The 15895-nt window shown below is 39.9% G+C and overlaps 1 protein-coding gene across 1 annotated transcript; it reads right to left on the bottom strand.

Moving 5' to 3' along the window:
- Window positions 1-3974: 3974 nt before the first annotated feature.
- On the bottom strand, window positions 3975-15542 carry LOC139736322 (putative GTP-binding protein 6). The gene is made up of 8 exons (XM_071647049.1): window positions 15188-15542; window positions 13980-14191; window positions 12291-12380; window positions 10041-10270; window positions 9380-9588; window positions 8345-8496; window positions 6947-7102; window positions 3975-4855 (listed from the first exon to the last, which is right to left on the bottom strand). The coding sequence occupies exons 1-8, from the start codon at window positions 15383-15385 to the stop codon at window positions 4717-4719; spliced, it is 1386 nt and encodes a 461-aa protein (XP_071503150.1). The 5' UTR covers window positions 15386-15542; the 3' UTR covers window positions 3975-4716.
- Between the last annotated feature and the right edge of the window lie 353 nt (window positions 15543-15895).

The following is a 15895-nucleotide window of genomic DNA, read 5'->3' as shown; positions in this document are numbered from 1 at the left end:
TATTTGGGGAACTGATGATTTTTACTTGACTTTTGACCCTTTTATAAGTTTATGCATTGAGTAATTTTCAAGGTATTGAGAAAAAGTATAATTTCAGTATCAAATGGGAAAATAGCATTATCTAAACCTGGCCTTTGACCTTTGACCTCACAGTTCCAAAGAGAATCACTGTTAGGTTGAACATGCATAAATATGTAAGTTTCATGATGATACCTTGAGTTACTTTTGAGATATGGAGGAAAAAGTGCAATTTAGCACTTTCACTTGACCTTTTACCTTTTGACCTTTGACCTTTTGGCAAGAAACTTCCCCAAAAATATATATTGGGTAATACATGCCATACATCAAGTTTAAAAAAAAAAAAAAACCTTCAGGTATATTGCATTTTAAGGAAAGTAGTGATATTTTGAGGAGTTGACCTTGACCTTTGACCCCCTGACCTTTGATCCATGACCCCCAACTTCCCTAGATAATCACTGCCCACCGGTACAAGCATATATACTAAGTTCCATGAAGATACCTTGAACCATTTGCGAGATATGGAGAAAAACATGAAATTTCAATTTTTTTTTCTTCACAAAATAACCTATGACCTTTGACCTTTGACCCTGTGACCCTAAAATCCACACAAAGTATTATCCCCCAAGGATATACCCTCATACCAAGTTTGATGTAAAACCACCACACGGTTCTTGAGATATCGACAAAAACAAAACGGGACGGACGGACGTACGGACGTACGGACGTACGGACGTACGGACGGACGGACGGACGGACGGACGGACGACCCGAAAACATAATGCCTCCGGCCACTTCGTTGCGGAGGCATAATAAATGGTTGTAGAAATAATAAAAAAGACTGTTACGATGTCAAACTCTTTACATTAGAAATTGAAAAACCTGTGCATTTTTTTGTTTCAACGAATCCAAATACTTGCATTTACTCCCGTCTTTGCGTGTGTAGATAATGAGGCAAGCAAGAAGGCGGTCGAGAGCAACAGAACAGCGAGGGCGCCTGTCACAATATCTACGAAGACCAAGATTCACATAAGGACATTATTCTAGCAGAATAGCGCTTGGTAGTTGGTTCAAAATGGACTGGTCGCTTGACATCGATGGAGTTGTGGTGATCGGGGGGATGGAGTTGGCCAAATCCATGAGTAACACCAAGTTTTTCATGATGAAAGCCCGTGTGAAGAAAGCCCTGCACAATTCTCTGCCTGAGATACACCTATACACGATTCATGGAAACTTGTGAAAATAACTGCAAAACACCTTGAATTGACCAGACTCAATTAACTCAGCGATTTTAGTCATGACGCTCCATGTCCAGTATGCACGTATATACACACACACACAAAAAAACTCAACTACACACAGACAGGATATTTCACTCTCCTTGTTCTAACCCTTTTTAAAGCCAAGGCTTGTCTCCTATTTGATGGGAACGTGTTGACAGCTATGTTCTAGAAACTGCAAAATGAGGGGGAAAGTTTGACACTTGTATTCTCTTTTACATTCAAAGAGTGTATTAATTCATTGGTACTTAAATATATCTGTCATTAATCTAGAAAAAGGCTCAATGGAACCACTTTACAAATAGCAAGCAATCTTGATCCTACATTTACGCATGAGACCTTAACCTTATAGTGAATGCAATAATGTAACATACAGCACACTTTGTACGTACACACTCTGTCATGCTTGGTACCCAGTACATTGTATGCATTTCGGTTCATTGCTACTCTTAACGTTTAATAGGTAACATTACTCTGGCATTTATTTTTCAAAGTGTCCATTAGTCAACAACTATGTTGCAGAACTCACAAAATGAAAGGATTTCTTTATTGCTCCAATTTTGAAGCTCAAAAATCAGCATTTGAGATTAAAAGTTGACCTATAGTAATAGTATTTAGTCATTTTGTTTCGCTGCAAGGTCAATAGGCAACACTGACAGCACAAACGCCATCCTATGTAATGTAGGTGTAGAATAACAGAGCATAATGGTTAAAACTGGCGGAGTGTTTCCTTAAGACTCGCTCCAAATGTATTTTTTATTGAGTGTTTATATTTCCATACAACGTAAAAATGCACACAGAAGATGATGTACAAAAGTGTATGTATACAGTATCTTAACGAGTGCACATGGCCGCAACAAACGCATGGCACATAATTTTCAAATTAGATGCTAAAGAAAGGGATCCCAGAGCAATGATCTCCAGTTTCAGGGGAAAATTACTACTCAGTATATCCCTTCATAGACTGGCAGGCTTCAAAACAGGGAAATATGTGGTATGACTACATACCACATATTTTAAGTTTTGTTACAGGTGAGAGTTTTTCAAGCCGAGAATATTTCTAGACGTAACACTTATAAATGAGCGGTCTAGGTCAGTGGTGCGCAACTGAGAAGCCTTCTCAGTGTACCAGCCGGGCTGACCAGAGTTTGTCATTATCATGCACTGGGAATGTTCTTTTCTAACCATATATAGGTCTGCCAACATTCCCACATCCAAATCAGGGAGATTCCACACAGCAATCATGGAGATATCTGTGTGTTACACGTACATGCACTTTAATGAGCAAAATTAATTATCAAATCAGGGAGATTTAAATATTCTCTAACAGATTTTGACATTTTCAGGGAGACTCCGGCAGAATCAGGGAGACTTGGCAGCTCTGCTGGATACAACAGTACACTGCTCCCCGCGCATGAATATAATTACAAAGTATTTTATTTATTGCTTTTTTAAGTAATTGATCTCATGTGAAGTATTGATATTATGCAGATACAGGTGCAAATGTTCACATGTGGATGACACGACTCATAAAGAATACAACAACAACAGAAACAAACTGATGAAAACCTCCAATGTTCTTTGCAAAATTGGAAAGAACAGTCTTTATAATGCTCAAGTTAAGAATGCGACATATTTCTTGAAATTATGATTTATTTAGATTAAAATTACATGGAAACAGAATGTGCCCACTAAATTTTGAAACTAAACTTCATTCATTTATTTGTTTTTATTTACTTTATTTTATTTTTATTTTTTTGAGGGGGGCGATGTTCGAAGAATACTACGGAAAGAAGTAATAGCAGAATGAATGCCACAGATGTTACCATATTACTGTTGTTTGCATGAACTACTGTACCAACCCAAGGTTTATGCAGGCCCTCATTAACTATGTTCACAGGACGAAAAGATTCACCTAGAGTGATATTAAACACTCACAGATAAGCTAAGCACTGCAATTGTATCAACCAATCAGCACAATGGACATAGCCCAGATATTTCGTTGGACGCCTTTACAGATTTGATTATATTTAATGTAAGTTTGTGGTAAATCACGCGATATATAGCCTTTCTCATTTTATCACAAGTATTGATCAAGCCCCTTTCGTGTATTGGAGTGGCTTAGGCAGGTTGATAGCCAATCATGGTCATTCACCATGCCGAGACGACTGCTCAAGGCTGACAGATACTGTCGGTAGAGATAATGATGCCCGGTGTATAATTATGGGAGGCATGGTTACAGAGCTGGAGTCAACAAAGTGAATGAACTAACGGATGAGGAAGGAAGTGACAGTTTTCTCATCAAAACGTCACAAATCAATCACAAAACTATACCAATGACAAAGCCCATTTGATTTGATTCGTTATTTCAGTTCTTTTCTCCAATATTACAGGCAGACAACAGACTGTGTGTTTCATGTGACATTATGATATTAAACATTATACGCTTTGGACATTCTCATTTAGTCCTGTTTGCATGTGTATACTTGTATGAGCTTTGTCGCTGTATCACAGTGTTAAGACCTGATAGTATGGCAGACAAAGTTACTGCAAGTAAAATTATCTTCCATAGCTGCCAACAAAGGTACTAGTACATTCAAAGCCTACGTTCATTGGCGAGTTTCTTCTGCTTTGTGTACTTACACAGATAACAGTGATAACGCTCTACACAATTGACGTATCATGGGGGAATGTCAAATAAACCCTAATCGGTTCAGCCTACCCACTGCTGGGTATTCCCCTCCTACTCGGTATCTACATAACAAAGTGATGGCTACAAAGCAGTGGTGCCTTGAGCATCTGCTGCAGCATAGAAGTTGACAGGGTCGTACACTATGGAGGATGTATCCAAGGAATGGCTGGACTGCATCCCACCACATCACGGTTTCCAGCCTGTTAGCCTGGATGTAAGCAGAGACTCCAACTCTCCCGTTTTTGACGGGAGATCTCCCGCTGAAAGCCCATTTTTGCAAAATCTTCCGTTCTCCCGTTTGAGATTTGATTTCTCCCGCCCTGGCTCTGTGTCTCCCGGTGGAAAGGATTTCTTACTTATTTCTATCGTATGTTGAAAAAATAAGCCTTAGATAGCACCAGAGAACACCTAGAACCCTAGGAACTTCGCGCCTCGCACACATCAACTTGGAGTCTCCCGTTTGCTAGGGGTTTCGGCCGGGAGAATCTCCAGATCAGAAGGTGCTTGGGGTTGGAGTCTCTGTGTATGGACGTTGCGAATAGCTAACTACAATTGCAGCATGGACACCATGCATAGGCAGGATGTCATAAAAATTCAGTAACAATATGCATTGCAACAATATGGAGTTGGTACCTCTACTATCACATCAATCAATTAGACTGGTTGCCACGGCGATCAGGCACCTGTCAGAAGGTTCATCTGGAGAAAGTCTGTCTTCTGCAGGTTTCACGTGATGCGGGAATCCCCAAACTGTGCGCAGAACTTCGCAAACGCCGACTTGCTGAAGACTGCGTCAACTCTAAGGTGTTCTGCATCACCCTCTATTGGTGAAACTTCTTCAACTGTGGCCTCCTTGTACAACCAACTACAAAATACAGAAAAGGCAAAGTATTAGTAAAAATCTTGATAAAAGATTGAGGATTGTGGTTGCACACCATACTTTAGTATGTTCCAGAAAACAACATCTCGCAAAAATGTCTGTAACATTTTCATTTAAAAAAATTTCTGTATACTCAAATAACAGCTTTTTACAAAATCAGAATGTTATTTGATAACTTGACATGGAGTTTCACCTAGTGTACAGTGAAGTAGTTAAATTGTGACCCGCTACAACAAAATGATCCTAAAGTCGGGCGAGGTCGATTATTTGAAAATTGCATGACACAATTCCCTAATCTTTCTGCTTTAAATTGATATATAACACGTCTTATAAAAATAATCGGCTGCGGAGATATCGATGTTTAAAGAGAGCATGTCAAGACGTCTGGGAAATCACTGTTTCGAGAAAAGCGCCCTAAAAGTTCTCCTTGCGACGCAATCACAATCAAGAGACACGCAAGTCAGTATTCACCTCCGGACAATAGAAGTTAAGCCCTAGCAACCCCCGAAATGCTCATTCAAACACAGCGTCGGCGGTCTCCTCACCGACCAATCAGTGACCAGGATGTCAGGAGAAGCGGCTAGGCATTGCGCAACCCGCCCGCACGCACCAGTCGACTGGGCAGTGTGCGAGCTTCACGCTTCGGTTAGAGGCAAGCAGCAAACTGACCAATGAGATTACTCTGGTCGTTGTTAGGGGCGGAGCCTATGTGTGGCGCTCAATCCAAATGTTCGAACCAGTTTCTGCTTCGTTGAAACGCCAAAAAAACATGGCCCAGAAAAACGCTATTTTTTGGTCTTTCCTTTCATCATTTTGCTTCAAAATTTGACAGATGATAGAAGACATGTCAGACTCTAATAATATGTCAAATTCAGAAAATCGTAAGTTTTGACCAATTTTGATGCTCTAACTTCAAACTCGATTTTCACGGCTTCGACCGTGCGCGACTTTAGGACCATTTTGTTGTAGCGGGTCACAATTAGAGACTGTGGCAAATTTTACTTTAGAGAGATGATTTGGAGATGAACAAAAAATTCTAGAGACATGGACTGGCAAGAAAGAGGTTGGTGGGTTGGAATATGAAGGTTTGATTGCAAATAGCCCATAGTCAACCACAGGAGTGCTCCTGAAGCACCTCAACACAAACTTTATGCCCTTTCGAGTATATCTACATCGTGCACTCCCATTACAATGAACACAGTTACAACAAAATTTCAGTTTTAAAAAAAAAGAGTAAAACTTCAGGTTGTAATATTATCCATTCTACATTCTTTTATTTGTTCACTTATAATGAAATTTTCATGTAACGAAAGAGAACTGCCAGTCATAAGTTGTTGTTGTCGTTTTATAGAAAGAAAGAAGAGAAAAATGGGGCCCTATACAAATAATTTGCCCCAGACAGCACTTAACATAAAACAAACATTATAAATCTTAGAGAAATATAGACAAGATTATTAAATAATATATGTACCAAGTCTCCACGAAGGAGCTCATATCGTCTCCTCGAGGGAGCTCATATTGTCTCCACAAAGGACACAGTTATAAGGACTTTGTTGTAATAGGAGTCGACTGTAAAGCTAAAGTGGCAAGGTTAGTGTTCCCATGCCAAAATTTGACCCCACGCAAAGGCATAGGTTTATATACATACGTTGTATAGCAGGCGGTTGAATTTTTAAACGCTGTCATGGCTGAATCATGGGCGGCTTGCTTTACTGAAGCACTGCACACCCAGACAGCACACAAAATGGCTGACAGGGGCATATCTCTCTTTGTTTGCATGGTAACTTCTGGCATACTGTACGAGCTGAAATTTTCGTGAATTTCGCAAATTGCCTTTGAACCGCGAAATTAACAACATGCAAAAATGTCCGCCAAGTATCAATTCGCGAAAATACCTGTGCGCAAAAATTTCAGCTTGTACAGTAGTAAGGAAGAACTTAACAGTGATTCAGGGCCGAATTGTCTGTTCATACAGAATTTAGTGGGCTTAAGGAGTGTTCCTGGAGCGGTCTAAATGACCTGTGTGAACAGGGAGTATCAAGAGGTATCATACTTTAATATCAACAAACAGCTTACCCAAGATGTAGACCAGCTTGAGGGATCTTGACTGCACACTTGACCAGGTCAGTGACGTCCAGTAACCTCTGCTCTATGACCTCCTTCAGAAAGGTCACTCCAGTCCCTTCTCTGGCCGACACAGGGAGAGAGCCCTCGGTCAGTTCTTCACCAGATCTTGAAGGAGGAGAAGGATAAAACAGGATCTCATTGCGACTTTTAATGTTTTTCGATGTTTTTACCACTATTCCAAACTATTCACTTCCATTATTAGTCGTCATTACAACTTTGAATGTTTTTTGTCGTTCTTACCACTATTCCCTACTATCATTAGTCCTTGTGTTGTATACAGTGCACTCCTGTTACAACGAACACGGTAATAGCGAAATGTTCGTTATAACGAAGTCTTTTCTGAGCGCCACTGACAAAGAAAAACAAAAGAAATGTGCTCCATTATAACGAAATGCGAATTGCTTTCGAAAATACACAGCGGAACAAGCATTTATAGCGTTTCTGCATGAGCGAATGCTTCACACCACTGTGTGTTCGCTCCTTGTGTCACGCACAGTTTCTGAGGGGAACTTGCGTTTAATATTGCGATAAGAATAATCCTATCCCATTTCACATAGCTTTCCAGTGTATAATGAGTATTCAGCAAACAGAATATGATATATATGCGTGGTTTCCTCGTTTTCGTTATACATTGTATTCGTTCGGTTATAACAAAATTTAGTTATAAGGAAGGAAAACTGCCGGTCCTGAGCATTTCGTTATAATGGGAGTGCACTGTAGTGGATTCTGCACAAATTAAGCCAGTGGCTGACTTAGTCATGGAGGTGCAGGGGAAAGATGTGGTCACTTTCAGGGCTCAATGTAAACTGCTTTGTGCAGCATGTGACCCAATACACATACCCAGACATCTAACGAGGGTGGGAATGTAGATCTACGTAGGAATGCTTTAGGAATGCCCGGTAGCCCTTCACTCAAGTGCACAGTAAACATGGTGACACCAATAGCATGTAAATGTAGCTGTAGGAGGTTACATAATATGAGAGTAATCAGACTCGCAATGTCTAGACACAACATTCTCCTCGTCATTGAGATTACATTCATTCCTCTGAACTAATTTTTTTTTTTTTTTTTCAAGAGCCCAATTTTATAAAAGATGTCAGGATAGCAACTTTCGCTGGAATGGCAACTTCCAATAGCAACAACCAATCAGGAAGCTGGATTCTTGTCATTACCATGACAAATTGCCACTCAGGCAAGAGTTCCCATCATATCAACTTTTTATGAAATGGGACCAAGATTAATAGGTTTTTATGCTTACATTTCAAAATAATTTATCTTTTTGCCCTGAAAGGGCTGGGGGGGGGGGGGGGGGGGAGCGGAATGGAAAAGTCTGGTATGGAGACTAACCCTGCTGGTATCAAGTCCACCTTGTTGCTGACCTCCACCACATTGTCCAGTAAGTTTTGAGCCACACCCAGGTCATGGAGGACATTCAGGACATTCAGTCTCTGGGACGGCCAGTCAGGGTGACTAACGTCAGTCACCAGCAGGATCAGATCCTGGTAGGAGGGGGGTGAAAAGGGGGTGTAAATGAGTACTGGTAACAGTCTTCCAAAAACAGGGGTGTAGATTACTTCCAAAAAAAAGTCTGAATACAATATAGAACCTATGGAAAAAAACACACACAAAAAAAACAAAACAAAACAAAACAAAACAAAAAAGAAAATCTGGAGTGTATCAAACTGTGAACAGTTAAAATGCATCTGAACTGCATACAAAGAACTACAGAGTGGGATTTACACAAAGTAAAACCTAACTTGAGCGTGACAGGGGGCTACGTTGTTACATTGTAAGTTTTGACTGAAAGTTAAAACCAAGGTTTATCACTGTGCACGCACACTACACTGAATAAGAGCTTACTTTTTTGCATGTACACGTATTTCAAGAATTGCAACTTGCCTGACAATTTCATGTGTTGTTAATTTTGCAACTGCAATGGTTTAGTACTAGGTAATCATTCCTTTACCTTTCAAAATATAACTAAGATAGAATAATAAACTAAAATACTATAACTGAACCTTCTATTGTCCAGAGGTGAAAACCGCCTTACCTCCCCTTGATCAGACGGAAAAACTTTGAAGGCGGTTTTCTCAAAATGCTGATTTCTCAGACCACTCAACATATCTCATAAAATCATCAATATCTCTGCAACCGAGTACTTTTATGAGGCATGTTATATATGAAATTAAGGCGGAAGAGTACGGGAAGCGTGTCATGTCATTTTCAGAAGATCCCCCTCCCTGACTTTCGGATCCTTTTGTTGTAGCGGGTCACACTTTGAGGATTCAAAGGCACTTTGCAAAGTTTGCAAAAATAAAACATTAGAAATATTAACTCAAACAGTATGCTGACACACTCCTTCCTGTACAATTCTGTACTCACTGCGTGCAAGACATCCTCCAGTGTGGCAGAGAAAGACGCAATCAACTCATGAGGAAGGTTGGCGATGAAGCCCACGGTGTCCAGAAATATGACCCTCATCCTATTGGTCAACTGACCGACGTGTGAGGTGACGTCCAGCGTAGCAAACAGCCGGTCTTGAGGGTCCAGTTTGGAGCTACCGGTCAGTGCCTTGATGAGGGAGGTCTTACCTGTAGAAATTAGCACCAGGGGGGTGTTTCATAAAGCTGTTCTTAAAGTTACGAATGACTTAAGAACGACTGGTGATTATTGCAACTGATTGACAAATTGCCCTACATCGACGTAAATAAGCACTGAATTGATCAGTGTTTGTAGTAGCCATGAAAACATCTCTATGGAAGAATTTGATGAAATTGAATGACTGGTGATCAGTTCTTGTGCTGAATTATTAAAATTCTGATAAGCTCAGCACATCAGAACTGATTACCAGTCGTTCGGAAGTTGTTTCTAATTATGAACATATTATCCCTATAATATAAGTTACCTCACAGACAACAGAAGCTGAAACAAAAGACTGTAAAACAATTTCCTTGCTTGAGTTTACTTTGTGGACATTACATAACTCACACTAAAATTTGGCTTACATAGATTACAGAAAGAGTTAAGTTGTGACACACGTTACCTGCATTGGTGTAGCCGACGACTGCTACGTGAGGAAAGTTCTTTTTCTCCCGACCAGCTCTCAGCAAACCACGCTTCTGCTTCAGCTTTGCCAGTGCCTTCCTCAGGGCGCCCTCTTTGTCCCGTAGCAGTCTCTGCTGCTTCTCCAGCAATGTCTCACCTCCACCTCCAATGTACTGCTGTCCCCCGCCCTGCTGGTCTAGCTCTTCCACAGCTTGCCTAAGATGAGATCTACAGTAAGAGCACAAAATTTAGCAGTCATCTCTTCTTGGCTTCAAATTCCATCGATCTAATAATAATTACTGCTGTAAAACATGATATATTTGCGACGTGAACATTTCGCAAAATGCAACCGACGACCTTTTCTCGCAAAATAAAATTTTTGTGAATTGTCTTAGGCGTCCAATGCATATTATGTAGGCAAGAACTTTTGCATGCATTTTAATTTCACAAATGTTTAATTTGTGAAATTATGATGCACGTGAACATTCCTCATTTGACAATATGTCAAATTAGTGTCTAAAACATGCCTAGTTTAGTAATACTAAATATGTATTTTATCCATATCTATACAAGTTCTATTCACATACCTTTGTCTCTTTATCAGTTTGTATCACTTATTCTTAACACGATCTTGAAAAGTAATTCACTTTCCTTAAAGGGATGGCTAGTAACTGATCAGTGGGAATCAGTGGGGATGCTGGGGGCCGATTGTTCCAATCCTCATGGGATTCATTTAGGAGTTCATTATGTATAATTCTTGTGTGAAAATGATTTGCTTCAGAATGGTCTCATAGTCAAGTAATGTGCACGTTAATGTTTCCAGGTTAGCATACGTGTAGTGACGGGGCATTAAACTGCACAATACTTTTGAGACTGTTCTGAAGCAAACAATTTTCACACAACAGTAGATACATAATGTACTCTTAAATGAATCCCATAAGGATTGAAACAATCATCCCCCAGCATTCCCACTGATTCCCACTGATCAGTTTACAATGTACTAGCCATCCCCTTTAAAGAGTGGCTGGTCATTATGCAATGGGACATGAATCAGTTATCTTCCTATCTGCTCGGCACATCCATTTTGGCATAAATCATCTTTGAGAGCCACCATCAAACATGGGATCAAAGGGAATAACTAAGACTGTGTGACTCCTATGTCTGCAGACATCCTTGGTCTATTATACAAATTATGAATGTTTTTGAAGGCAATGGACAGAATATTACATCTTTCACTGAATGAAATATTCTGTTCAATGCACCAGTGAAAAACATCTACTGTAAAAGTGGATATTTTTGCGCAACTAATTTTTCGCGCCTGGCCTGGTTAGAAGAGTTTTGCATGTTTTTAATTCCGCGGAATCAAGACATCACCCACAGGAACATATGGCAAGCAAAAATATTCGCGTGCTTTATTCTCGCGCTAGTTTCCGGTTGCGCGAAATGCGCAAAAATTTCAACACCGCGAAAATTTCAACTTCCACAGTACGTGTTTTACGTAACTCCTGAAAATAGATCCTTGTCGTTTGCTGTGTGATAAAAAACAAGAGAGGACTGTGTGAGATCCAAGATCAAGAGGGTGCTTGATTGCATGCACACTGTAAACACAAGCTTTTTACGTACGTGCACTGTAGTGTGCCAGGCTCTCACCATACAGTACATGCAATGGAGCAAATCGCATGGATCCAACAAAGCACGGTGAATTCGATTGGGAGCCGCAATTGCATGAATGATGACATAGAAGTAAAATGGGACGAATGATGAATGTCAAAAAATCAATCAAATGACAAGGATCTATTTTAGGTGTTTAATACATAAATTCTCCTGTAGACCTATGTCTGGATTGTTAAAGGGTGTGTACAGTTCTGGTCGAGGTGAAGATTAGCTTTTTAACGTTTTGTGAGATATTCAGAAACCACTCTATGAGATGTCAAAGAGCATGCAGTTCTAAGGGGTATCAAAAGTTTATTCGATGAAAATAGGTTTTGAAATGGCTGAGATATCCAAAAACAAGGTGAAACAAAGAGATACTAATAAAGTTGGGGCATGTCGCCTTTTATTATTAGCACTTTTTTGGATATCTCAGCCATTTGAAAACCAATTTTCATCAAATAAACGTTGAATCCTTCTTGAAATTACATGCTCTTTCATATTTCATAAGAGGCTTTTCATTATCTCACTTAGGAATGTTCAAAACATGAATCCCTACCTCAACCAGTACTGTACAGTCCCTTTAAGGGGGACTCACTTCCTAAAGTGAACCTCTGCCAGGGCAATCTGAAGCTTTGCCTCCCTTGATGATGCATGACTTTTGAAGATTTCCAAGACGAGTTCAAACCTACATGTAAGAATAAAGGTTTCACCAAATCATTCATTCGAGTTAACATGGATACTAGTAACCATGGAGAGCACAGGCAGTTATTAGCTTTTCATTCATATTTTTTTTTATTCCTATTCAGCTAATTTTTACAGACTTTTCCCCCTTTACTATTATGCAACTGATACACATACATATTTATAAGTTTATTCAGGTACTGTATATCACTCAAAAACCAGTTCTCAAGTTGAAGCAGTCAATATGTTCCACCTGCCCCCTCCCAAATGTATTATTACTATTAAACGGGATGGCTAGTAACTGATCAGTGGGAATCAGTGGGAATGCTGAGGGATGATTGTTCCAATCCTTGTGGGATTCATTTAAGAGTACATTATATATCTACTGTTGTGTGAAAATTATTTGCTTCCGAACGGTCTCATATTCAAGTAATGTGCAGTTTAATGTTTCCAGGTTAGCGTCCCTGGTCAGTGACGGGGCATTAATCTGTACATTACTTGAATATGAGACCGTTCGGAAGATTCTACCGACTGAAACCCCTAGCAAACGGGAGACTCAAACTTGATGTGCGCGAAGTACCTTGGTCAAGGTTCCAGATGCTCTCTGGTGCTATCTAAGGCCTATTTTTCAACATACAATGATATTAAGTAAGAAATCATTTCAAGCGGGAGACACAGAGCCAGGGCGGGATAAATTAAATCTCAAGCGGGAGAACGGGAGATTTTGCAAAAAAGGGATTTCGGCGGGAGATCTCCCGTTGAAAACAGGAGGGTTGGAGTCTCTGGGTTTAACCCTAAAATTGACTGGGCTATTTTGGTAGCTCGAAAGACTGGGGGGGCCTAAAGGGCCCCCCCTTAAGATCTCAGCCGTGGATCGCGCCATCGCCGCGGAAATTTGCACAATGGTAGTGTGCGATGTAATCTACAAGATCGTACATTTAAATTTTCCAAAATAGTCTTCGATTAATTATGCTAATTTATGCGAGAAATCAGACTCTTTGACCTAAATCAGTAAATAAAGCTCCAAAAGTGCTCATTTTTGGTCTAATTATTCTTTGTGGCATTTTTAGCAAATGATGTACTTGAAAAAAAATTTGATATCAAAATTAATTTCTTATTTATTTTATTGTTTCATGAATTTCTTATGTATTTCTTTGTTTTTTCGACCTTTTGTTTTTGTTTTTTTCACAAAATTTGTGGCAGACACTTTTTGAAGCATAATACTCCAAAAACAAATTAATTTTAGCCATTGATAGTAAAAATAAGCATATTTATATGAACCATGTGAAAACACTCAATTTGCATTGACTTTGTACACAAAATCACATTTTTGAGCCATTTTCGGCCTCACGTGCATGTACAAAAAGTTATGTAACTTCAGAACCGTACCCCCGGGGGTCACAAATTTGGTGTCAAAATGAGCGGGAAACTCGAAAGAAAAAAGTCATAGAGCATCGCGGCGAGAGCATTGCGTGTTGCAGAGTAATTGCGCGAAATGTCGAGGGGGGGCCTTTTAGACCCCCCAGTCTTTTTAGGGTTAAACCATGGTTTCACTTGTACCACCTTTGTGGATTTGGGCCCGTAAGTCTTTTCATACCCTCACCTGTCTAGGACCGGTCTTCCCCACGCCTCCTCAAGGAACCCCTTCTGAAGCCCACTCAATCTATCCACATCAAGGAAGACGGTAGACACCTCCTGATCTGAGTGAATCTTTTCCGTCAAGTCCTGCAGGGTTCCCTTGCCAAACATAGCCCTCTTGGTGGCTGACCGCATGCGAGCTCTTTGGGTGTCCACTACTGACCAGCTGGGGAGAGTCTGAGATGGACAATGAATCCATGTTTAAAGGCATAATTTACCACTGTTTGCAGATGAAACAAAAACCAGCATTAGTGCTTCAAAGTAATTCTAAAATGTGAGTTTACCCATTGAGGACGAGTCCCGAGTATACTCAGGCTTCCTTCTTAGATGGGAAATGCATGTTGTATAGCAAAATCAAACCCTCCTCATTGGATTAAGAAAAGAAACAACCAATGCTAAAATTTGAACCAGTATAATCCATGTTAAGTACTTTGTTAAATTTCCAAAATGTTAATAGTTATACCAAAAAATAAAAAAAATAAATTGACTATTAACACAATCTACAGTTCTGGTTTACTGAGAAAATAGTGATATCTTCATATATAGGCTTTATTGCAAAAAGTTTGTATGGTAGAATGTTTTGTGATACAACTGACCTACACGTATGCATCAAAGGTGATATCTTGAACATTTTTTTAAATAACTGCTCTCAAAGGTACAGGTTCTTTAACCTGTGAGGATGGACTGATTTTGCTACAACACACATTTTCCATAGACACCTGACTTAGTATACTCGGGACTCGCCTTCAACGGGTTGATATTCATTCTTTTCTTGGCAAACACATTGATGAGGATTCCTTTCCTTTAGACAAAATTGGTTTGGCTATTGCTTTTTTATGGTAATTTCTAACTAGGGCTTCAAGTATGCATTAAAGCTGCATTAAACTGCTTTTATTCTTAACATGTATGAAATATACAGAGTTTTTATTGAGGTCCTCTATCTTGAGTAAGGTCAAATCTCTGCCATTCCAAATTTGACTTGACGAGAAAGACCAGTCTCCATAGTTTCAATCTATCCATATTCACAGTGCATTTAAGTAAATTTAATCTTTAACCCGTTGAGGATCAGTCCCGAGTCTACTCGGGCAGGTGTCTATGTGCAATACCTGTTGTAGCAAAATCAGTCTGTCATCAATGGGTTAAGATAAAGAATTTCAACCTATAGTAATGTACCTGTACTAGAGAAACAGCTTCTGCCAACTGTAGTGCTAAAGTTGATGAGTGTTGTGATGACGTCTGCAATCCTTTAAGCACAGGTTGTATGATGAGAACCTTGTGGCCTGCAATAGTTCGATGACCTCTTTCCGTCAGCTTATTGGCATAATCAAAGGCAAGGTCTGATGAATCCACTTCTTCGTCAAACTCTTCCATTTCACCATACCCATTTTCCTCGGAATATTCAGTGTCTGTTGACAGATTATGGTTTGAGGTGGATCTCTTTCTGTCTTTTCTCTTACTCTTGCGATGCGATACAGCTGACGTCTGAAACAGCCGACACTGACTGACAAAAGTTGAGGTCTGACGTCCCGTTACCTCAAACAAACAGCTGTCTTTAGCAAACACTTTGGTACATAATCTATCTCTTGGCAGACTGGTTGCATGTCGTCTACAGTTGTGAAGTGATGTGGGGCTGAAAATGTCAAAGTGTAATTCTAGCTGAAATTTCTTGGAGAGTGACGACAATTGATTAGCAGCTCTAGAATTGCACTCAAATGTTTTCATGCGAAGTAACGAAGGCTGGGATTTGTTCTTTTGGTGCATACATCCGGCTTGATTGAATGCAGACTGCACAAATCTCTGAAGGGGGGAAACAGTCATTGACCCATGACGTCTGTAGCTCCATGTTCTCAGCAGGGCGTCTTGCAGGGTCGCCATTTCAGA

This window comes from Diadema antillarum, unplaced genomic scaffold (genome assembly GCF_040938485.1).
Source record: "Diadema antillarum isolate AM-2024a unplaced genomic scaffold, OU_Dant_1.0 seq00000636_RagTag, whole genome shotgun sequence".
NCBI lineage: Eukaryota > Metazoa > Echinodermata > Echinoidea > Diadematoida > Diadematidae > Diadema > Diadema antillarum.
This window is presented reverse-complemented; position numbering and strand designations above follow the sequence as displayed.